The sequence below is a fragment of the Notechis scutatus genome, chromosome Z (genome assembly GCF_049901735.1).
Source record: "Notechis scutatus isolate UNSWTSFEM ecotype Mainland chromosome Z, rNotScu1.2, whole genome shotgun sequence".
In the NCBI taxonomy this organism is placed as follows: Eukaryota; Metazoa; Chordata; class Lepidosauria; order Squamata; family Elapidae; genus Notechis; species Notechis scutatus.
The window spans coordinates 109,012,313-109,037,188 of record NC_142025.1 but is presented as its reverse complement, the minus strand read 5'-3'; the positions used below and the strand labels follow the sequence as shown (position 1 = coordinate 109,037,188).

Below are 24,876 nucleotides of genomic sequence, written 5' to 3'. Positions count from 1 at the left end.
TCTTGAACTAATGGAATGAATCATTGAGTGCATCCATTTTAAATTATTGAATAAAACAAATTTTGGTTTTATATTGATGAACATATTTTGCTTTATAAATATTGGTTTATTTATTTAATTCAATTTGACACCAGTTGACTTATATTTATGACTAAACATTGTGTGAAGAGCTTATTCTATAAATCTTATTTCAATAATTATAATCCATTTCTAAAATGGTATGAGAAATCAACCACAGTTTATAAAATTGCCTTTCTTAGGTTGGTGGCTTCTGCTCCCATCATTCTTCACCTATCATTGTAAATGACTAATGGAGGATAAAACTGAACTTTCCCTTAGTGCAGCAAAGTTGGGAAGATCGCTTTTAAAAAGTTATAAATACAGTAGTCAATTTCTTTATTGCTACAGCTACCCTTTGTTAACATTTTCGGGGAATTTGAAACTAAAATCTATCTGCTATCAAACTTTCCTGACTTTTCGTCTGTTTATAACCTTTAAAGAAACAAAACAAAAAAAAATGAATTATAGCTTAAACATTTTTGAAACAAAATATCTCAAATCCTCTAACTTAAATAACGTATACAAAACCCAGGCCCCATTCCCATATAATTGAAATGTCAAGGATCTTCACACTAGTTGTATTCACAAAGTTGTGGTTACTGTAGTTATCACCTGCAATCTTCCGCAGTTCATGAGATCATGGTTTCTGATGTTCCTGCCTGCTTCTAATAAAGTCAGTGGGGAAGCCTGCAGGAAGTCAAAAGTTGCTCCTCTCCCCACTGCTTTTTTGCCTGCCCAATGCCCATGGTCATTCAATTTATCTGTTTAGGTAAGGAAGTATCTCTGAAAGGATGACTCAGTGGGTCATGGGTCATCTAGCTGAAATTAAATGCTTGCTGAACAAAGAAAACATTTTTTTCACATAGCACTTACAGTATATTATAATTAAGCTGTGGAATTTGCTAGTGATAATTGTGGTAATGAAAGCTGATTTGAGTATTTTAAAATGGTACTAGACAGATTCCTACAAGGCCGGGATTAGTGGTTACAAAATGTTTACATAGACTGGATGAACTAATGGTTTTATCCAGCAGGGCTGTTATAGTTTTGTGGGCCACTCTGCCAGGGCCCATGATTATTGATATTGCAGAATGCAAATTGTTGAGAGTACGGTGTCAGTTTGAATAAGATCATGAGTAAAAAAATATTAAATTTTCTGGAATTTTGTGAGTCAGTAGCAGAGCTGAACTGAGCTTCTGTGCTAGTGATACAACACAGAGTAGCAATGATGCTGGAAAAGCCAAATCTTAAATATTTACCAGCACATCATTGGACTTGTATGTTCCTAAATGAGTAAATCATATTTTAAATTTTAGTGCTGGAAAAAGACAAGAGAAAATGACAATGTGTTCTCTAATGTAGCTATATTACAGTTTTAAAAAGAAGAAAAGATAACAGAATGACCAGCAGCAAGGTGGGTGCACTTGATTAGAATGGGAATGGACACATCATTGGAAGATCACAAGGTCATCCTGTAAAAGGTTTATGAGGCTACTAAGAATCAATACCATCTTGAAGTCAATAATTTAAAAACCAAGGTCAAGGCAAACCTAGGAATCCAGAAGGCTCTTTACTTTTTTAAACCATATTATAGATATATTAGATTATTCAGGACTTTTATGTTTATTTATTTATTTATTTTTGTCAATTGCTTACAAGATAATAGGTATAAGTAAAAACGTAATTATGAATACATGGATACATATAAGAAAAATAAAAAATAAAAGAAACAATAGGACAAGGACGGTAGGCACATTGGTGCGCTTATGCACGCCCCCTACAGACCTCTTAGGAAAGGGGTGAGGTCAATAGTAGACAGTCTAAGATTAAAGTTTTTGGGGTTTGGGGAAAAAACCACAGAGGTAAAGTATTCCAGTCATTGACCACTCTGTTGCTGAAGTCGTATTTCCTGCAATCAAGTTTGGTGCAATTAACCTTGAGTTTGTATCTATTTTTTGCTCTTGTGTTGTTATGGTTGAAGCTGAAGTATTCATTGACAGGTAGGACATTGCAATGTATGATTTTATATACTATACTTAGATTGGACCGAAGGCAGCATAGTTCTAGATTTTCTAGGTCCAGAATTTCGAGTCTGGTGGCATAAGGTATTCTGCAATGAGTAGAGGAGTGGAGAACTCTTCTTGTGAAATATTTCTGAACTTTCTCAACTGTGTTAATATCAGATATGTAATGTGGGTTCCAGACTGATGAGCTGTATTCGAGTATTGGTCTAGCAAATGTTTTGTATGCTCTAGTTATTAGTGTAATATTATTACCAGAGAAAAAGCTACATAAGATTAGGTTAACAACTCTTAATGCCTTTTTGGCTATGTAGTTACAGTGGGCTCTAGCAGTTAGATCATTAGAGATGAGTACTCCAAGATCCTTGACAGAGTTTGGATCATCCACAAGGTCTTGACTATTCAGTCTGTATTTTATTTTTTGATATTGAAGACCATTATAACATATTTTTACTTGAAGTCAAAAGAGTCATCAAACTATATGTACCAACAACAACTCCCAAAACAAAACAAAAAAGCAGATTATCCATATCAATAAGGAAACTTCAATCCAAAAAGAGATCACTCTGGCGGAAAAACAAATCTGGTCACGTTGCCAATTTCAAAAACCGATACAAAAATCTATGCCACCAGATAAAGACCGAATGCACCAATTATCACATTAAACAAGAGGAAAACCTTCTAAGCACCAATTCCACCCGTGCTTTTTGCAATTTTGTAAACAACAAACTAAAAGACTCAAGGTCCATCCCTCCCTTGATAGGACCTGATGGTAAAGACTGCAACGACGACACCATTAAAGCCAACATCTTTAACACATTCTTCGGCTCAGTATTTGTAAACAGCAATGGATCATGCCCAATATTTCCTAGCCGTACCACAGATAACAACAATGATCTAATACATATCGATTTCACAGAAGACAATGTTGAAAAAGCAATACGCAACCTAAAACCATCTCTATCTATTGGACCGGATGGAATATGTGCCTACTTCTTAAGAAAGCTATCCACTGCCATAGCCAAACCTCTAAGCATAATCTTTGAAAAATCTTTCAGAACCAGCTCCTTGCCTAACCTATGGTCACAAGCCACAGTCATCCCCATCTTCAAAAAGGGAGACCCAAGCCTAGTTGAAAATTACAGGCCAATCTCCTTATGCTGCGTCACCTGTAAAGTCATGGAATCAATTATTAACCAATCCATCATCCTTCACTTAGAGACAAATAACCTACTCTCCAATAAACAATTTGGTTTCAGAAAAAAACTATCCTGTAATCTGCAACTCTTACACTGCAAAAACATATGGACTACACAACTCGACCAGGGCAAAGCAATAGACGCAATCTACATAGACTTCTGCAAAGCCTTTGATTCAGTGGTACACGACAAACTACTCCTAAAAATAAAATCTTATGGTATCTCTGGACAACTGAATAACTGGATAGAAGCATTCCTGTCAAACAGACAACAAATGGTCAAAATTGGGAACGCCCTATCAAATCCAGTACCTGTCAATAGTGGTGTTCCCCAAGGCAGTGTTCTAGGACCAACTCTCTTCATAATCTACATAAACGACCTTTGTGATCATATCAAGAGCAATTAGCGTTCTCTTCGCTGATGATGTAAAGCTGTTCAATACCACAGACAATACTACTACCCTACAAAAAGATCTAGACTATGTATCTGAATGGTCTAACATATGGCAACTTCAAATCTCAACAAATAAATGCTCTGTCTTACATATTGGTAAAAAAAAATCAGAAAATAAAATACAAGCTGAATAGTCAAGATCTTGTTGATGACCCAAGCTCTGTAAAGGACCTGGGAATACTCACCTCTAATGATCTAAGTGCTAGAGCCCACTGCAACTACATAGCCAAAAAGGCATTAAGAGTTGTTAACCTAATCCTACGTTGCTTTTTCTCTGGTAATATCTCACTACTAACCAGAGCATACAAAACATTTGCTAGACCAATACTCGAATACAGTTCATCAGTCTGGAATCCTTATCACGTATGTGATATTAACACAATTGAGAAAGTCCAGAAGTATTTCACAAGAAGAGTTCTCCACTCTTCTACCCGTTGTAGAATACCTTATGCCACCAGACTCGAAATTCTAAAACTAGAAAACCTCGAATTACGCCGTCTTCGGTCCGACTTAAGCATGGTATATAAAATCATACATTGCAATGTCCTACCTGTCAATGAATACTTCAGCTTTAACCATAACAACACAAGAGCACACAACAGATACAAACTCAAAGTAAACCGCACCAAACTTGATTGCAGGAAATACGACTTCAGCAATAGAGTGGTCAATGTCTGGAATACTCTACCCGACTCCGTAGTCTCTTCCCCAAACCCCAAAAACTTTAACCTTAGACTGTCTACTATTGACCTCACCCCTTTCCTAAGAGGTCTGTAGGGGCGTGCATAAGCGCACCAACGTGCCTACCGTCCCTGTCCTATTGTTTCTCTTATTCTTTTATTTTTCTTATATGTACCCATTTCATATATTCACAACTATGTATACACTTGTACTTATTATCTTGTAAACAATTGACAAATCAAATAAATAAAAAATAAATAAAAATATATATTTTTTGCCAATATGTAGGACAGAGCATTTGTTTGTTGAGATTTGAAGTTGCCATTTGTTTGACCATTCTGATACATAGTCAAGGTCTTTTTGAAGGGTAGCAGTATTGTCTGTGGTGTTGAATAGCTTTACATCATCAGCGAAGAGAACGCAGTTGCTCTTAATATGATCACAGTGATCATTTATGTAGAGTATGAAAAGAGTTGGTTCTAGAACACTGCCTTGGGGGGGGCACTGTTGACAGGTACAGAATTTGATAGGATAGTCCCTCAACTGCAGGCCTGTGTATGGCTCTAACCATTATCAAGTTCGTAGACGATACTACGGTAATCGGATTCATCAACGATGACAACGATTCAGAGTACAGGGAGAAGGTGCAGTGCCTAGCTACGTGGTGCGCTGACAATAACTTATTACTTAATACTAACAAGACCAAAGAGCTCATTGTGGACTTCAGGAAAAAGAATGGTCACACACATTCTCCTATATACATCAAGAGAGAGTGGTAGAACATGTCACCAGCTTCAAGTTCCTGGGGATCCACCTCTCTGAGGACTTGTCCTGGCAGATTAACACCACTAGTCTGATTAAGAAAGCTCACCAGCGCCTCTTCTTCCTGAGATTACTGAGGAAGAATCACCTCTCCTCAGCTATTCTGACTAATTTCTACCGCTGCACAGTCGAGAGCATCTTAACTGTGTCATAGTTTGGTATGGAAATTGCACTATAAAAGAAAAAAAGGCATTACAGAGGGTGGTGAAAACCGCCCAACGCATTATAGGGATTCCACTTCCTGCCATTGTGGACATTCAGAGGAAACGATATCTCCGTAAAGCCCACAGCATCGTTATGGACCCCTTCCATCCAGCCCACAAACTGTTTACTCTTCTTCCATCTGGGAGGAGGTTCAGGTGCCTACAGTCTAAGACCAGCAGGCTAGGGAACAGCTTTTACCACACAGCAGTTTCCTTGCTGAACTCCTCAGTTCGTTTGTCCCCACATATATCCTGATGCTTCCCTTGATAATATATGATGTATTTTGTATAATTCTCTGTTCATTTGTACTTATATTCAATGTGTCCATAAACATTTTGTACAGTTGTATATGTTCATATATGTGGTCACACTTATCCTTGTGTGCTCGTGTACATACATTTTGTTGTGTTTTCCATTGACATATTCATAGATGCCTTGCATATTTGCATACATATATTTATATTTTACTGTTGTTTTGCACTTCTGGTTCTATAAGCTATTCTCCAATTGAATTTACTTACAGTGCCAAACATAAACTAAACAAATTTTACTGACTTTCCTTATTTTGGTGACATGTGTGAAGCATGATTCTATCACATCTGTACAAATTCTCAGGAATATTTGATTATGGGAGACCAGCTTTCATCTAGCATTCTGCACAATGATGTAATACTTTAACATCATTAAGGATCCCGAAGGCTTTAGAATGCCTTCATGCCATTCTCCATTCTTTCTATGGACCAAAATGCAGGCATGGCATGGCAACTTTCATCACTGATGTCCATCTTATCTCCAGCCCATGAGTTAATGAGGTTCAAATCAGATTTAGTTAAAGTAGCATTTTCTACAAATGTGCAGGATTCAAGGAGAAAAAGATGTCAACAAAATTATTGTATGCCTAACAGTTAAAAAGTTTAGACACTTCACAAAACCGGGAAGTGGTTGATGAAGATGTTGGAACTTGCAGAGATGGCTAAATTAAATTCTTTGATTAAAGAAAAGATAATATCTGTATTTATGGCCAACTGCAAATCCCTGGCAGACTACTTGCATGGAACAGAAATCATTTGATGATTTAAAATTGGATAATAGAAAAAAGTAGATATTTTGTAATCATAAAGAGAGAACTTTGTAATATTTTGTATTTGCTGCAAAGGAAATCAGAAGCTTCTTGTTTCTTTTTCTTCTTTATCCTTCCCACACTTTTTATTTTTTTCTCTTTCTCTCCTTGTTCTGCTTATTCTGCATAGCTGTTAATTTTTATGTTTTTTTAAAAAAAGTTAATACAATTTATATTTTTTTAAAAATATGTAAGGATACTTCAAAACACATGGGCATGACAACAGCATCTGTCAGCAATTCAATAAAACTAAAAGTTTTCCTGGGATTGTACGACAGCATATCATACTATTCTGTAAATGAGGCCATTGTTTTAACAAATGGCTGACAGACACAACCTGAGCATCCCTGTGTACTCCCTCTCCTTTCAAATCCACTGTCACAGTCCAGGTGCAATCTCAAAATGAGTAAATGTGCTTACTTAAAAAACCAAAAAGGCAATTGCAATAACTTTATTTATTCAATTTCTATAGTCAGTCCATGACTCTGGGTGGTTTAAAATTTAAAAATTATAAAGGTAAAAGCCATGATTCCCCCCCCCCCCCCACACACACACACCATGTCCAGCTGTATCTGACTCTAGGGCATGGTGCTCATCTCCATTTCTTAGCCAAGAGAGGCAGCATTGTCCAAAGACATTTCCATGATCATTGTAGCCAGCATGACTAAACACTGAGGAGCACAAAATGCTGTTACCTTCCCACCAAAGTGGTACCTATTTAACTCCTCACATTTTCATGCTTTCAAACTGCTAGGTGGGCAGGAGCTGGGCCAAGGATGAGAGCTCACCCTCTCGCACAGCACTCAGGTCTCAATCCCAGGCTATCAGCTTTCCAGCTGACAAGCTCAGTCTCTTTAACCCCTGAGCCATTACATTACCTTCAAAAAATATATTATAATCAAAATATTAAAAACATTTTAACATAATAAAAAAACAGTAGAAACATCCAAATAAATATACATTATCAGCCAAGATATTTGGCAATTTAACAATATGGCCAAGAAACTGAGCCCTTATCACATTCAGCACCCCAGATATGGGAACATAATCAAGTTTTGAATTTCTGAAGTAAGGATGTTCCATAGAACAGGGGACACTGTGGAAAAAGCCCATCTTCCAGTTCCCACCAGGGCTGTCAAACTCACGTCATCACAACAGCATTGCGACATATCAGGACTTTTTCCCACTTCACTAAACTGGGCGGGGGCATAGCCAGCATGTGATGCATCCGGCCCTCGTCTACACTATTTGGCTGATAGGATCAGCAACATGCCTATCCTGTTAGATCTGGTTGGGAAGGGTAGACTCTTCAAGAAAGGAGATTCTTCAGATTGCAACTTGAAACAGTTGCATTCAAAACAGGACTGGTTACTGGGCACCAATTTTCATGCTGACTCAGAGATGACAGAGGTTATGGCCTGCTATATAAAAATAAAGATTGTAGAAGCAGGAGGGAGGAAGAAAGAGGATGTGGAATTCTAAGCCGCCCAGGGTCATTGATTGAAATGGGTGGCTACAGAAATGGAATAAACAAGCAGATATATAAAGGTATTTTTCTCCCACTAATTGGTCCTGTCTTCATTAAAAATCTGTACAGGTAAAAATCAGGGCATAGTTACTTACGAACCCAAATTTCATTTTAAAAGGTAAACTACATAGGCATTGTGCCTGCTGAAAGATTTGAGTTCACCCAGTTCTTTGAACTATCTGCATACTTTTATAGGACACCTGATCTTTGGCCAATTTTAACATATGTCTGATGTTTATTCCAACAATAGGGGAGCAAAAAATATACCAGAAACAGATTATACACCCCAGCTATCAATTCAAACACTATATGCACCATCAGTATTGGTTTAGGCAAGCTGAATGTATGTGATGAAAGCTGGCTCCAGCTATTTTAATAGCCCTACTTGACAAAGGGTGGGGGCTGTTTTCCTAGAAGAGGGGGGAATTGAAACTTCCAACATATGTATACGTAGACACACTCCCCAACAAGTTCTACATAGGTCAAACTGCGTCTTTGGCGGATTATTATCAGATTATTGCGCGGCTACGAAATTCTGAAAAATCCCATTCATGCAAGCGGAAAGTGAGGAGAGGGGATCTTCCCTTCCCGCTACTAAGTCCCACGCTGAACAAAACTGAGTTACAAGACCCACTGGTTGAGAAAAACTGAATCTCCGTTTCGCTCTGGGTAAATAACGTGGTGGATTTGGCTTTCATCTGCTGCCAAATCATGATAGCAAACCCTGTGAAGATTGTGGGAGCTGTAATCCAGATGTCCTTGTAGCGAGGCCGAGAATAGTCAGATATGGTAATTGCAGAATATTGGTTGCACGTCTTCCTTATTAAAGCGAGAGGGAGGGAGAGAATAAGACGCCTCCGATAACGTTGCAAAGCCCCCGCCTTAGTAGGACGGGAAATAGCATAATAGGAGCGACTCCAAAAGGACGGAGGGAGCGACATGACCAAAAGGTCTTCTCCGATGCTTCATTGGTTCCCATCGCATGGAACTCTCAGACCAGGCAAGGTTAGGATCGCGCTGATTGGAGCTTGCTTGGTCGAAGAATCTCTGGCGATCTCTAGCGAGGGGCGGAGATAACGGAGAATTCACCCGGAAAGTTTACTTTCGCTTTTGCTTCAGGGAAAGAGGGACCTGCGGCTTCTCATCTTTGAAGGCAGGTAGGCCAAATTCCGTTGGAGGAGATTCTTTCCCTTCCCTTTTCTGAGATACCTTTTATTTCTTCGCTTATACCAAAGGTTATTCCGTGTCCTGTTGCTTTTTCACTCTGTTGCGTTTTGAATCTTTAGAGAACCAAAAGCACATTTACTTCTCCATCTCTTTGAAGACTGTTTTATTGCGCTGTTGCATTTCTTTGCTTAGATTAATAGTATCCAGTCTCCCGAATCACAGCTGACAGTTTTTTTTCTCCTAGTATTTGAGGTCCCTTCAATAAATAGGGGGGGGTGGAATTACCTCTATGCTAAATCTTCTTGCTCCCTACCTGGGAGGATGTATCCATATTTCCAGACAGTGTTGAGGGAGATGATTGTACTATATATAATCCAACATTCTTGAATCCAGGCTAATTGGAAAAGGGCACTGTATCAAATGGCATTGTTACAAATCTTTTAAAGATTTTTGACATAGTAACCCCCACATAGATATCAGAAGATCCTAGCCAAAAGCACCATCCGTATATAATAAAATTAAAATAAAAAGGATTGGAGAGCTCTTAGATTTATCCTACTAAGCTGCAGGAGAAAACTACCTGAGCTTGAATAATATATAAAATAATTTCTGATGTGTCTTGATTCGATCATTGATTCATCTGCCTTCATATATTTTAATTCTTACAATAGATATAAAGATAAGAAAAACCAAATGCTAACTATCTTTTCCTTTCCCCTATATTTTGGGATCTATTATCTTTACTCAGCTAGGCCTAATATATCACCTTGAATACATTTAATTGGAATATAAAATAGGTAAGAAAAAGCAATACTCATTATCATCTGCAAATCACTGTTGCAACCTGATCAGTAAAGACTGGTGATGTCTCTCGTTTTCTTTGGTGGTAAGGAAGGCAGTGAGAAGAGGTGGGTAGAGAAGCCATTTCTCTCCCCCCTCCTCTTTTGCAAGTCTGGGGGGAAATGTCCTGAGTGACAGGCAACTTGGACAATGGAATGAAGCTGGATGAACTAGGAAGCAGTTCTTCTCCTATATCCACTAATGCTTTGGAAGCTGCCTGATCCACTGGGATAAAATGATTGAAACTACCTAGTGAAATGTTATCCTGTCAACCTGAGGAGAAATGCTGTGGTTAAAATAATATTGTCATGATGAGAACTTCCAACAGGAGAAAGTTCTCCCTGTGCATATCAGTTGAGATACTTTTTTACACAGGTCTGGCACTTTTGTGAGAGATCAAGGACCATTTTTAAAAAATGCTTTGGTTGTCAACCATTTAACAGATAAAGCATCAGGCAGGAGAGTGAGTAGTCTCTCCCAGAGTGCGGTGCCCAACATTTTACAAAATACTCATCTGACATTATATGGGCAACTTCCTAAGGACCTATCTCTGCCCAAGTCAAAGCCCATACCAGAAATGTGCATGTCAGGAGAAGAGAAAAACAAGAATTCTGAATTGGATGTGGAAAAAAAACCAAGTTAGGTTGCCTCAGCTATGGGCTGGAGATGAGATAGATTCTATTATGCAACAAAATTATCCATAAAGAATAAGCAAGCCATTTTCAAACCATGCTTACAGAGACATGTGAATGGCTGCTACTTCCATCCAACAATCATGTAGCAAAACAGGTAGGCTTTATATCTCTTCTGCAATGGTTCGGTGATATTATATTTATTTTCTTCTATATTTTTTCCATTAAAATTCTTCAAAAGATCTAGCCTGTTTTTATTTTGTTTCCTATTAAGAAATTTATATAGCTGTCCATCCTCCAGTGAGCTCTGGCTTTTATTAAGAATGGAAACACGATACTTTCTTTTTTTAAAAAAAAGAATTAAATAAAAAAACAAGTCCCAACAAAACTAAGCCAGACTATTTTGATTAATCCTGATATATACAGGTTCAGAAAGTAAACCATGGTTATAGAGTCATAAACTATCATTCTTTGATAACTACCTGATTATCGATGTGATATAATGCTGTATGAAATGGATAGGTTGTTTCTTGCCTTATTTCTAGTTTGTTTTGTGCCCATCAAAACTCTAGCTAATCATACAAATGCAAAATATGAATGGTTATAAATAAAACAATTGATATCTGAAATTAGCTAGACAAGCCATAAGAAAAATACTCAGCTGAAAACTGTACCAACATCTTTTCTGTCTTCTTCAATAAATTAGAATTAAAAAATAGCATTATATTTTTTGTCTTCCTCAGTTGGATTCTTTCAATATGTGGCCATCAGCTACGCATAGATATGGCTTCCTCACGTCCTCTAATCTACCAGGTAAATTGAGTATCTATGATTATTGATTAGTAAACAGCCAGTTGTATTCTGCTTAAAAATGAAATGAGGGTGCTTTCCAGCTGACAGCCTATAATTATGAAGCTTTGTAGATCATTTAGTGGCTTTGAGGTTTGGGGAGAGGTATACAGTGCCTGCAATGAATTTGGTCTGTGTCTTTAGCATTAACCTTGAGTTCAGTTTTTTGCTCTGGGCCAGGCCAGATATTAAATTAACCATCCTCTTTTTGTTATTTCCATACCCCAGTGCCTTTGAAAAGCATTTCGGTGGATGTCATTATACGAGGTTTTGTGGCTGACGTTGTATCGGAACTCCAGTACCAGAATGAGGAAAAGAATCCAGTGGAGGCCACTTTTGTCTTCCCGCTGGATGGTGAAGCTGCAGTTTATGCCTTTGAAGGTCTGATAGGTGGGAAACTGATTGAGGCCCAGATCCGAGAGAAGAAGCAGGTACAAAGTAATTAAACATTTAGGGGTTTTTGTGAAGCCACAGAGATTTCATCTATGCACCCAAATTATATATCTAGAATTCTGCAAGTTGCTCCTTAGAATCAGCTGGTCTTAATTTTTATGTTTGCAGGTTCTTTCTTAAAAAGATAACAGATAATCAGAGTTGTAAGGGACCTTGTAGGTCATCTAGTCCAACCCCCTGCCCAAGCGGGAGACCCTATACCATTTCTGACAAATGGCAGTCCAATCTCTTCTTGACAGTCTCAAGTGATGGCACTCCCACAACTTCCGAGGGCAAGCTGTTCCATTGGTTAATTGTTCTCACTGTCAGAAAGTTTCTCCTTATTTCCAGTTAAATCTCTCCTTGTTCAGTTTCCATCCATTATTCCTTGTCTGGCCTACAGGCGCTTTAGAAAGTAGCTTGACCCCTTCCTCCCTGTGACAGCCCCTCAAATATTGGAAAACTGCTGTCATGTCTCCCTTCCCTGGTCCTTCTCTTTACTAGACTAGCCAAGCCCAGTTCCTGCAACTGTTCATTGTATGTTTTAGCTTCCAGTCCCCTAATCATCCTGGTTGCTCTTCTCTCTACTTTTTCTAGAGTCTCAACATCTTTTTTATAATGTGGTGAACAAAACTGAATGCAGTACTCTAGGTGTGGTCTTACTAAGGCTTTATAGAGTGGTATTAGTACATCCCTTCATCTTGATTGTATCCCTCTGTTAATACAATTTAGGATTGCATTAGCTTTTTTGGCTGCTGCTGCACACTGCCGGCTCATATTTAGCTAGTTGTCCACTCAGACTCCAAGATCCCTCTCACAGTTACTGCTATTGAGCCTGGTTTCACCTAGTCTATATGTGTACTTTTGGTTTTTTCTTGCCTAAGTGTAGGACTTTACTTTTCTCTACATTGAATTTCATTTTGTTAGATATGGCCCAGTGTTCTAGTCTGTCAAGATTCATCTGGATCTTGAGCCTATCTTCTTGGGTGTTAGCTATTCCTGCCAGCTTAGTATCATCTGCAAATTTGGTAAGTTCCCCTTCTATTCCCTCATCTAAGTCGTTAATGAAGATATTGAAGAGTACTGGGCCTAAGACGGAACCTTGTGGCACCCCACTGCTTACTTCCCTCCATGTAGACTTAGACCCATTAAGGACTACTTGTTGAGTATGGTTTGCCAGCCAATTGCAAGTCCATCTAGTGGTGGTGCTATCTATTCCACTTTTTTCTAGCTTAGTAAGAAGTAGGTTGTGGTCTACTTTGTCAAATGCCTTGCTGAAATCTAAATATTTATGTCCACAGTATTTTGCTGGTCTACTAATTTAGTCATTATGTTGAAGAATGAAATAAGATTGGTTTGGCATGATCTGTTCTTAACAAACCCGTGCTGACTGCTAGTTATTACTTTACTTGTTTCGAGATGTTGGCAGATTTGTTTTTTTATTGTCTTTTCCAGTATTTTCCCGGGTATTGATGTTAGGCTGATTGGTCTATAGTTTCCTGGGTCTGCTTTTTCTCCTTTTTTGAAGATGGGAACTACATCAGCTCTTTTCCAGTCCTGTGGTAGTTCCCCGGTGCTCCAGGATTTTTGAAAGATATGGTGCAGTGGACCTCCTCAGATGACCTCTGCCAGCTCTTTTAAAACTCTGGGATGTAATCCATCAGGCCCCGGTGATTTGTTTTCATCAAGATCAGACAGGTGTTCTCTTACTATTTTTTTGCTTATTTTGACTTTTATGTCTGGTCTCTCTTTTACAGTTATGTTTTTGGTGGGTTGAGCTATAGTTTCTTTTTGCATGAAGATGGATGCAAAGAATGAGTTAAGCAGTTCTGCTTCCTCTCTCTTGCCTGTTACTTCCTTGCCATCTTCTCTCTTTAGTGGACCGACTGTTTCCTTGATTTTTTTTCTTGTTATTTATATGTTGGAAGAAACTTTTTTTATTATCTTTGACTTTTGTTTGAAGTCTTTGTTCATTTAGTAGGTCTTAATTTATTTTCTTAGTTTTTATAATAGTTAGCAGTTTTTCAGTGGTGAATATTTTTTTTTTCAATTTGGAAAGAAGGCTGCCAATTACTAAACAGTATTTCATTTATCAAGAACTATACTTTTAGTTTGATTTTAGGTGGGCTGTGAATACTACTGTTACAATCGCTCTTCTCATTTTTCCCTGTTTAATTTTTTTCCATTTTTTTCTGGGCTGCTTATATTGAAGTACTTATTCATAGCCATCTTAGGTTATAGAAAATAACATACATCCATATCTTGCTTTCTTTTTTGTTTTCCCTTACATTTCCCTCCCTCCTTTCCCATTATCATTATATATCTTCAGCATACTCTGAGTCATTCCCAAAGCAACACTATTTAAAAGATATTTAAGAGATCAAATCTTTCTGAAAGAACGCAACATTTACCTTTACTTGACTACTAAAATCATTGTTTGGATGTATCCTTATTTGTACTTTTCAATATTTGTTAATAATGTGCCTTGAATTATTGTGTCTCTTCCAAACTGTTTTTAATATCTCACGAATGAAGGCGAATATACTGTTTCCCGACTATTAAAGCTCATTAAAATGATCTTGTATATTGTTTCTATAATTTTTTCTCTTTTACTTACAGTTTCCTATTGTTTTTAAGATTTACATGTAAGATTCAAAATGTTTTAAAGGTTTGATTGGCTGTACCAAAACAAGACAGATGTGTTGTACTTCTTCTAGTTCCAGAATGTTAAAATAAAAGTATCATTGTCTTTGCCTGAACATGCTGCTAATTTTCTTAATATGGAAAACCAATAAAATGACCAAAAAAAACCCTTTGCTATGATTTGGGCAGTGTATTATTATTATTATTATTATTATTATTATTATTATTATTATTATTATTATTATTACCTGTGATCTTCTCCTATTCTTGCCTTTTTCTTCCTCTTCTTCAACCCAGGCAGAGCAAGAATACGACGATGCCCTGAGTGAAGGCCACCAGGCTTTCCTGCTTGAGAGAGAAGAAAATACCAGTGACATTTTCACATGCAACCTGGGCAATCTTCCTCCTGGTGGGGAAGCCACACTGAAACTGCGCTACGTTCAAGCACTAGCAGTGGAACCAGATGATGCCGTCCGTTTTGTCCTGCCAGCAGTCTTGAACCCCCGCTACATTCCTGAAGGTAACTAACTCTGTTCCCAAGTCCATCATGGAGTCCCCAAAGTAAAGCCTCCAGTGGGCCCCTTCACTCCCCTTTCTGCTCAATGTGGTCAGGCACTGGGATAATTAACTCAGCTTCATCCTAAAATCCTGTGGCTGGATTCATACAAGACATGAAGGCATAATTTACGATGCTAGGAGTTGACATGTTCTGTACATTCTTTGGGGATGTGCAACTAGCAGTGTTTCAGTCACATTGTGTAAACACACCTATAATTTGCCATTAAAACAAAAAAAAACCTCTTGAAGTAAGAAGCTTGAGAAGGATGCATACTGCCATTGATCCTTTCCATTTAATTTTACCGTGTTTCTCACAAAATAAGGCCGGGCCTTATTTTTTTTTGACCCCCCAAAAAACGGCTAGGCCGTCTTTTTGGGGATGACTTAATTCCCCCCCTTTCATCCTCGGGCGGGCGGCGACGGCTTGGATGTTGGCGTCGGCGTTGGTGGGGCACTTCGTATCAGGAGACCTTCCGCCACCGTTGCTTTCCCTTCTTCCCATGCTGCCACGGTGTTTAGAGCAACACCGTGGTGTTTGGCGCAGCCATGTGTGGCCAGCCAGGGGTCCTCCCTGCAACTGGAGCCCGGCGGAGACACTCGGCTTCAGGCGCTCCTGTCGCTGTCTTCACTTCGCCTTCGAAGGCAAAGCCAATTCTTTTTAAAAAGACACCCTACTACCGGTATGACAAAGCCTCCCCTGCCCGAGAGGGCAGCCCAACCCCACGTGGGGAGGTGAATCTCCCGGGGCCGCAGTGCAGGATCGGCCCACCCCGAGAAAAAACGCCCAGCCACCATCTGTGCCTGGCGCCGGGCAGAGTGCAAAGAGCTTCGCCTGGGGTGCCCACTGCTGCTGACAGGCGGGCCCTCCTGCCTGGCGGCAGAGCTCTCGCCAAGGCAGCAAGTGCCTCCCCAACGGGCCCTCCACTCATCCTGCCAGGACCACGCCAGAGCCGTGCGGGCTGGGCAGAGCCGGGAAAGCGAGCCGTGGGTGCACGCCCGCCTGCCAAGCGAAAGAGCCGGGCCAACCCAAGCTTGGCTTCCTTCCCAAGTCCCTCCAGCCCGAACCCAAAGGGGCCACCAGGAGAGGCCGCCCGAGGCAGTGATAGCGCCCACCCATCCATGGACGGGGAGGCAAGGCGACGGCCTGTGCCGCATCCTCCGAGCTTAGCCCCGCCGAGTGAGCACCTCTGCCTGATGCCCGTGCTACTGCAGCGTTTGGAGCTGCCGGCGCATTTGGAGATGCGTGGGGATGGGGACGGGCTGGGTGAGGGGTGGAAAGGATGGGTGGCTTCGGGCTCTCTCCGCTGGACCCGCCGGCCAGGGAAGCAGCATTGCCGTTGCCTCACCTCCCTGTCTTCAGATGGGTGGGTGCTATCACTGCCTCGGGCAGCCTCTCCCAGTGGCCCCTTCGGGTTCGGGCTGGAGGGACTTGGGAAGGAAGCCAAGCTCAGGTCGGCCCAGCTCTTTCACTTGGCGGGCGGGCGCGCACCAGCAGCTCGCTTTCCTGGCTCTGCCCAGCCCGCATGGCTCTGGCGCGGCCCTGGCAGGATGAGCGGAGGGCCCGGCAGGGAGGAGCTCACTGCCTTGGCAAGAGCTCCACCGCCAGGCAGGAGGGCCCACCTGTCAGCTTCACTGGGCGCCCCAGGCGAAGTTCTTCACGCTCTGCCCGGCGCCAGGCAGGGATGGCGACTGGGCGCTTCTCCCAGGGTGGGTCGATCCTGCGCTGCAGCCCCAGGAGATTCTCCTCCCCACGTGGGGTTGGGCTGCCCTCTCGGGCAGGGGAGGCTTTGTCGTACCGGTAATAGGACGTCATTTTTAAAAGAATTGGCTTTGCCTTTGAAGGCGAAGGGAAGGCGGCAACAGGAGCGCCTGAAGCCGAGTGTCTCCGCCGGGCTCCGGTTGCAGGGAGGAGCCCTGGCTGGCTGAGCATGGCTGCACCAAATGCCGCAACGTTGCTCTAAACGCCACGGCAGCACAGGGAGAAGGGAAAGCAATGGTGGTGGAAGGTCTCCCGATACGAAGTGCCCCACCAACGCCAAAGTCAATGCAGGCAGCACCATATCTGGGTATGCAACAAAAGTACTTCCTAACGGCAAGGCCATTCCCCCCCATTTCGCATGTTTAATATAGGCCTTAATTTGGGGGGAGGGGCTTAATTTGATTTTATACCTATAAAACATGCTGGGACTCCCTATTGGGGGAGGCCGTATTGTTGGAGAAACACGGTACCATTTTCTTTATTTTTATTAATGGGTAGAATTCAAAATAGACCAGACTTTTGCAAGGTGGTGCCCTCCAGATGAATAGAAGAAGGTGCAAAGAACCTGAAGACTTTCAGCTATCTTATCCAATTATTTTTCTTCCCAAATTGAAAAGAAATATTGATATAATGTCTTTTCTCCCCTTTCTATTTTCTTCTCATACCATCTTCATGAAGTAGGCTGGATTTGCAAGCTGAGGGATTAGGACAAAAGAACACATTCTACAATTTGAGTAGGATTCCTATGACTCCTTTTCTTGCCAGGACTAATTTATCATTGGCTTTTTCAGTGATAACCAAGTAGTAATTGTATTCCTCCCTGTGTAGCTTTGGAGTTCAAGCAAAGCATCTGCTGGAATCCAAATTCAGAGTGAGGATCGTGGCCATATTGGGCTATGAACCTGAGCTGTCTTGGTCCAATCTATCCTCTTTAACTGCTGTCCTAGTGCCCCAGTTTCATGTAGCTACCATCCCCACAGGAGCCTCTCCACTTTCTATAGGCAGAATCTCAAATGTGATTTCTCTTAGCAGGTTCTGAAGAGGGAACTGTTAATAAAGTACACGTGCTTACAAAAGATCTGTGCTACATACTCAGCCTCAATGCCAGGATGGAGTCCCCTTATGGCATCAACCGTGTAGAGTCAAAATGCAGTCTAGATCCTCTGCAATATATGACGGAGGACCACACTACTGCACAGGTAGAGTTGCTCAGAATAAAAGAGAAATAATTCTTTGTACAGTAATTTATTTTTAATAAATGCAGTTCAATCATGCAATGCCATGTATTACATAAAAAATATCAAATAACTAAAAATGAAATACGACTAAAATAAAATAACTTTTAGAAGCTCTGGAGGCCACACAACATCTAAGGATCTGGCTGTGCAAGAGCACACACTGTTCTTGGGCAGTTTCTGAAGCTTCTAAAAATTGTACAATAATGGGACATACATTTGGGGGGAATATTAGCTGTGGTGAATGCTGGCGTGTCATCTTTGACATATGTCACAGGTTCACCATTACTGACCTAGAGTCTACAGCAGTGTTAGAACTACAACCTGAAAGAATTTTGATTTTACTTATCTTCCCAAAGGTCTCCTTGGCTGAAGGACACCAGTTTGACCGTGATGTGGAACTGCTTATATATTATGAAGATGTTCACAAGACCAGTGCCATTTTAGAAGCTGGGAAGTCTGGAGCTACCCCAGGTTAGCAAAGTTGAAGGCACAAGTGAAGAATCTGTGCCTCTCCACCACAGTTCTGCATTCTCTATTAGCATGCCTCTCATGAAGCAATGTCTGAAGGAACACACGTTTTTCATCTTTGGCATTAGGTTATTATGTGCGTGGAATGAAAAGTTACTGAGAATTGGAAAAGCCCTGCCTTGAGTGAAAATGCTTATTGATATCATTACCTCCTACAAAAATATAGGTTCGCTGATGGGGGACCCAGCCCTTCTGCTGACCCTGTACCCCAACATTTCAGCTGTCAAGCCAAATCATAGTGCTGCTGGAGAGTTAATCTTCCTGCTAGATCGCTCTGGCAGCATGGATACCACCATGGATAACAGTTGTGGCTCACCAACACGCATTCAGAGTGCCAAGGTATCTTATGGGTGAATTGATAGGTTGAAACAGTGATTTGTAGTCTACTACAAGTTTAAGATGAGTACAATGTTTTCACTCCATGCTTAGGATTTTCCTCAAGCTGCTCAATATGATGTCCCTGGTCCTTTCTTTAAAAAACAAACAAACCCTGAAAAGTAGATCAGTGACTAAATAAGTGAGAAAACGAGGTTTAGGAATGAGACCTGAAATCTAAATCTCCTAATCCAGCATCCAGAAACAACAGATTTTGTAAAATGAGAATTAAAGAAAAGTAGACATGGTTCTTTGATATTCCTGTACCTGGAAACTAACTCAGGATGTTTATTTACCTCAACTCCATCTCAGGAAACCCTGATTTTCTTGCTCAAGAGTCTCCCTCTGGGATGTTACTTCAACGTCTATGGCTTTGGCTCTACTTATGAATCATTCTACCCGTAAGTTTTAAAAATTGCCTCTTGTCAGGCCATTTGTCTTTTAATTTCTCCAGTTCTTATTTATTTCTATGAAGTATTCCTGGAAAAATCAAATGCATTGCTTATTTATTTGTTTCTGTTTCTTTGTTTTTTAAAAAATACAAAGTTAAAAAGGACAAAAAAATTAATCTGACCATGACTGAAGCTAAATTTGATTGAAATCTCAAGAAACTTACATAAATTAAATGCACTTGTCATTCTCTCTACATATTCAATAATTTCCCCTCCTAGTGAAGTGAAAATTATAATTGGGTGGCAAGTGCTAAAAGGTTCTTGGGGCAACCTTGAGGTCTCATTCTGGATCTCAGATCATGCAGTATTATATTGTCCTTTTTGGTCTTGTTGGTGGTTAACATATATACCCTTTTCTGTCCCCAGTACTGAATTCTAGGGCCATAATGCAATGAGGTGGCAAAGGGGAGTTACACTATTACGGATGGGGAGTACTGTATATAAAAGGTAGTTTGGGGAAACTTGGCTGAGCTTCACTCTTTGGCACCTTCTGCAGGCAGAGTGTGGAGTACACCCAGGAGAGCATGAGCACTTCTGTCCAATGCGTGAAGGAGCTGAATTGTGACTTGGGAGGCACAGAGATTATAAAGCCCCTGAAGGCCATTTACAGTCAGCCATACCTTGAAGGACATCCTCGACAGGTATTTAAAGTTATAATAGGGTCATCTTCCCTTTCATATAGAATCAAGATTAAGCACACTCACAAAAAGTTTTATAATAAAAGTGTATAGTAATGCTCACATTCAGAAATATGAGGAGAATTTGCTATAGGTTGTAGATATATATATACAATATATGCTTATCACGTTATTTCCTTTCAATATAAGTAGCATTATGCAAAACAAAGAATGATAAAGGCATGGGAGACCGAGAGCAAAGCTTCCTGTTTGAAAACCAATTATGTGTTTTGAACAATTGTGCAATATTTTGAACTTACATGATCCATTGGCGTCCAAGAATGAATGAGTGGTGACTGGTGAGTTATCTGCTTAGAAAAAGGTCTGCGTATTGTTTTAAGTATAAGCCTACTCATACATATAAATGAAAGAACAATTCTAAATCCAAGACTGATTTGATTATTTATAATAAATGACTGAAAGACTTAGTGAAGGATTCTATAAAAGAAGACATTCTGGTAATGGAATATATTTTTTTTGTAATGTCAAAAAGGAAACTTGGGGAAATGGCAAGGGTAAGAAAGGAAAGAAGTGAAAACTGGAGTAAAAATAGAATGACCACAGGAAAAAAAAATACAAAATAAATTATAAAATATATCATTAGGAGATTGGTTAATCTCCCAGCAAAATAAATGGAACATGGACCAAAGAAAGAATGTGTGAAAGTTCTTTGGAAATGAATGAAAAATTGTTTTGTTATCCAGTACCGTACAAATACATGGTTTTATGTAAAAAAACAAGTATTAAAAGGGTGGTTGATAGAATGATGAAACAAAAGAAACTGTACATAAGGGAAAAATGCTTAGGACAGAACACTAAACAAAGAGAGAAAGTTACTGTGTAGTATACGTATAAAACAAAAGAGATAAAGTTTAAAGCAGGCAGTGGGAAAGTGCTGCAAATTTGATGGAAAGAACACAACAGAACAACAATGTGTGCACAGGCAGGAGTTGACTCTATAAAGAATGTGGTCCACTGTATAGAGAACCAGTTCTGGTTAAACACAGCTTTGTTGTCTTCTAGTCCCATTGTCCTTTGAAACTAGCCATAAGTTATTATATTTCTTCTCACTTGCTTCCAAATAACTTGGTAGTCAGACTAGACTTCATTGCTCTCTCCATTTTCACAGATTTTTGTGTTCACTGATGGAGAGGTGTTTAATACAAATGAGGTCATTGCTGAAGTTAGGCGTAATAGTGGCTCCCACAGGTAAGCAAAGAAAGAGAAATTGTTTTAATAATGTTCATTTTTTTTGGCTTCCATCAGCTTCTATCCTCTTCTTCCCCTCTTCTTCCCACCAAACAGATGCTTCTCCTTTGGCATAGGGGAAGGTGCTTCCACCTCCCTGGTCAAAGGCATTGCTCAAGCTGCTGGAGGCAGTGCTGAATTCATCACTGGCAAAGAACGCATGCAGGCCAAGGTGAGGTCTCTTCTTCATGTGTTTTAGCTCTGCTGCATGTCATTGGCATGTAACTATAGGGTTTAGCATCTTTTAAGCTGCCACTTAATTGCCAGAACTGAAGAAGCTTCTTGGATAAGAAGTGAAATGTTTTTAAGGAAAAAACAAAGTCCAGTTACTTTTGTGGGGGGGGGGACACTTTTGGGACAACCATTACCTGAATGACTGAGAATATCCATAGACACGGCCACTTAATTATTTAAAAGTTACCGATAGAAGAAAATATTTGTAGCTCGGTGGGTTAAACTATAGGGTCCATGGCACTCTCTGAGCTTGTAGTTATATCAGCTGTACCAGCTTAATATCTTTGAAAAAAGGAGGGGAGGGGTCATCAGAAATTACTTTACATGGATGCAGTTCTTTGGTTTTGACAAGAACTAATGAGAAATCCTGTTGTTTATTTTGATTTATAATGCATATATGCAGTATAGGAACGTTTTGGGGTAGTAGATGCACATACTTGTCTTATTATTTGCATGATTTGGGGATTAATAATAAGATTATTATGTCATAGCTGTTCCTAGATTAGAAGCTTCCAGATGAGATGAAATAGCATCTGTATACTAAGGAAATATCTCTGAAATGTCAACTCAATGTGAAACATTTTGTTTAGTATTAATTAAAGTTTCAAGATTTAATTCATAGAATCATAAAAAGGACTATTTAGGCTATTGAGTCTAGTGCCCTTTTAAGAGCAGAAACCCAAATTGAAGCATCCTAATTTGTTTCATTCCATCTGAACACATCAAATGAATGGAAGCCTGGTTACTTCTCTAAGTAACTTGTTCCGGTTGAACTGTTCTTATTAAAAAGATTAGTCTGACTTTCAACCAGAATCTGTCTTCTTCAAATTAAATCCAATATGCCATATCCTACATTCTGGAATAAGATAATTAATCTTGTTTGTTTGTTTGTTTCTTCGATTTATATCCTTCCTTTCATTTAGGAGCTCAGAACCATGAGTTTATTTATTTATTATTTATTTAATTTGTCAATCGCTTACAAGATAATAAGTATAAGGATAAACATAGTTATGAATACATGACATGAATACATATAAGAAAAATAAAAGAAACACTAGGACAGGGACAGTAGGTACGTTGGTGCGCTTATGCACGCCCCCTACAATTTATTTAGAAGTTTTTAAGGTCATGCAATTCATTACCAATAGGTATTTGAAAATGCCACCATATCCCTCCTCAGCCACCTTTTCTTAAAATTAAACATATCCACCTCCTTCAGTTTCTCCTCATAAAGCTTACTTTCTAATTCCCTGATTTCCTGTCCTGCCTTTGTCTGAATTTGCTCCAGGATAAGGCCCAAGGAACCAAGAACAATACAAAGACTTACTCAGAGTAGTTTCTTTATTGTTGGCCGTCTACAAATAGGATCTTGCCAGACTAAAGCAACTATCTGCATAACTATACAGATATCTACATGTAGATATTTAGAGATGTAGATATATTCTGTGAATTGTTAGGGCAGGTGCCTCAAAGTCCAGAAATCATTTGTGTGATGTGTTTGTGTGTGTGTGTATGAAGCAGAATAGAACATCTGGTTTAGCCAAAGCTTTTTTTTTAAAGACACTATTTCATAAGCTGAATACTAGAGCAGTAATAACCGTGACATTTTGTATTTTATTTCTCAGAGGATCCTGAAATCTTATATTGCTTCTTCATAAAATTCCTGTTTCCTGCAGGCTTTGCAAAGTCTGAAGAAGGCACTTCAGCCAGCGGTATCAGGGATCTCTCTGAACTGGGAACTGCCATCTGGCCTTGAGGCCAAACCTGTGGGGTCAGGCCCTCAAGTCATTTTCCAAGGTCAGCGCTGCCTCATCTATGCCCAGATCCGGGGCCAACTTCAGGCAAGTGATCCACCTGAGGCCCACCAACTTGAGAAATCCTCCCTCCTGTGGTGTGAACTATGCCTTGTGCTGGCTCAGCTAATGGTATTTCAGTGGCCCTTCCTTGGCAGCTCTAATTCCAAAACATCCTGGTTCTCAGAAAGAATTTCCCTTCTTTTCCCCTTCCTTTCTTTTGTTTTTATGCAGACGACAGGCTCCATGGAGGGAACAGCCATTGTTCGGTATAATTTCCAAAATGAGAGTCCCACAGAAACAACAAAATTCTCATTCCAACTTGAGAAGACAGACAGGTAGAACCCAGAACTTTTCCCTCAAGGTGGAACCCAAGTCTGAACAAACCCTTTAAAAGAGGCACATGAGTATGTTAGTCGGAGCACATTCAAATCATGTCTCTGAATCCTGAAGCAGATGCCTCTTTTTTCAGATTCACAGTTTCTTCATGAGCTGCTCCTAGCTATCTCTTCATACATGATGCAGCCAGGAGTAGATTATGAACCAAGAAAAAGATGAAGCTGTTTCGTTGATTCAAAGAGAGGTGCTTTTCACCCAGCACAGTCATTTCCTCTTGGAGATAATATGTCCTTTGTATGTTAATGCCAAATGAAAGTAGGAAGCCACCACCTTAATCAACTTTATTGCTCAGATGTGTGTGTCATCTCTTGCCCTCTGGATTCATATCCTTTAGCCAAGAGATTTGGCTGGTTTCATAATTGTTCTGTCAGTTTTCAGAATGAACATAGTTAAGAAGACATTGATTGACTAAAGTCCAACAGCCCAAGTCAATGCAAAATAAAACATGTGTTATTTCATGTTACTTCCAGGCTATAGAAGTGTTCCCCAAGGGATACATTCAGGCTCTGTTTTTTTTTTTTTTTTTCCAGAGAAGAGACTGAACAAGGAGGGGTCTTTTTAGCCTAGATTTTTCAGCTTCATGAGTTAAAATGCAAAACAAGCCGTTGCTATTAACTTTTTCCTGTATTTACTGTCAGCTGACCCTCTGGGCAGAAAACCATGATATAGAAGGAACTGACAATCAATTAAGGCTTGGTGTGTGATGTAATGTCAGCACTTTCTCTTCCCATCCCTGACTTTTCTGTGCAGGCTCCCTGTTCACCGTCTTGCAGCTCAGGCGCTGTTGCAGGAATTAGAAGAGGACAAGGAGACGGTGGAGGAAAAGCGGCTCCTGGCGCTACAGACAAGCCTGAGCTCTGGAGTGGTGTGTTCCCAGACAGCCTATGTGGGTGTGAACACAGAGCTGGGCAAGCCGGTTCAAGGACCTCTCCTCCACCGAGATGTCCCCCTTCCAGGTGAGTTG

The 24,876-nt window shown here is 40.1% G+C and overlaps 2 protein-coding genes across 16 annotated transcripts in view; one reads left to right on the top strand and one right to left on the bottom strand.

Annotated features, from left to right (window-relative positions):
- Positions 1–9,029, bottom strand: part of LOC113423005 (serine protease 27-like) — a 30,218-nt gene extending 21,189 nt beyond the window's left edge. For 2 of the 4 annotated variants that reach the window (XM_087946651.1, XM_087946652.1), the window contains exon 1: positions 8,723–9,029. In XM_087946651.1, the coding sequence (XP_087802777.1) occupies positions 8,723–9,029 (307 nt within the window). The remainder of the gene's footprint in view (positions 1–8,722) is intronic. The other 2 variants (XM_087946653.1, XM_087946654.1) reach the window with 1 other exon arrangement.
- Positions 8,977–24,876, top strand: part of LOC113423003 (von Willebrand factor A domain-containing protein 5A-like) — a 34,541-nt gene continuing 18,641 nt past the window's right edge. For 3 of the 12 annotated variants that reach the window (XM_087946633.1, XM_087946630.1, XM_087946641.1), the window contains exons 1-14: positions 8,977–9,093; positions 11,471–11,540; positions 11,805–12,007; positions 14,949–15,171; positions 17,998–18,167; positions 18,563–18,677; positions 18,901–19,073; positions 19,422–19,510; positions 20,058–20,202; positions 21,368–21,447; positions 21,544–21,658; positions 23,397–23,561; positions 23,748–23,851; positions 24,663–24,868. In XM_087946633.1, coding sequence (XP_087802759.1) covers positions 9,028–9,093; positions 11,471–11,540; positions 11,805–12,007; positions 14,949–15,171; positions 17,998–18,167; positions 18,563–18,677; positions 18,901–19,073; positions 19,422–19,510; positions 20,058–20,202; positions 21,368–21,447; positions 21,544–21,658; positions 23,397–23,561; positions 23,748–23,851; positions 24,663–24,868 — 1,924 coding nt within the window. In that variant the 5' untranslated portion in view covers positions 8,977–9,027. Of the gene's footprint in view, positions 9,246–11,470; positions 11,541–11,804; positions 12,008–14,948; positions 15,172–17,997; positions 18,168–18,562; positions 18,678–18,900; positions 19,074–19,421; positions 19,511–20,057; positions 20,203–21,367; positions 21,448–21,543; positions 21,659–23,396; positions 23,562–23,747; positions 23,852–24,662; positions 24,869–24,876 lie in introns of all 12 variants that reach the window. The other 9 variants (XM_087946634.1, XM_087946632.1, XM_087946639.1 and 6 more) reach the window with 6 other exon arrangements.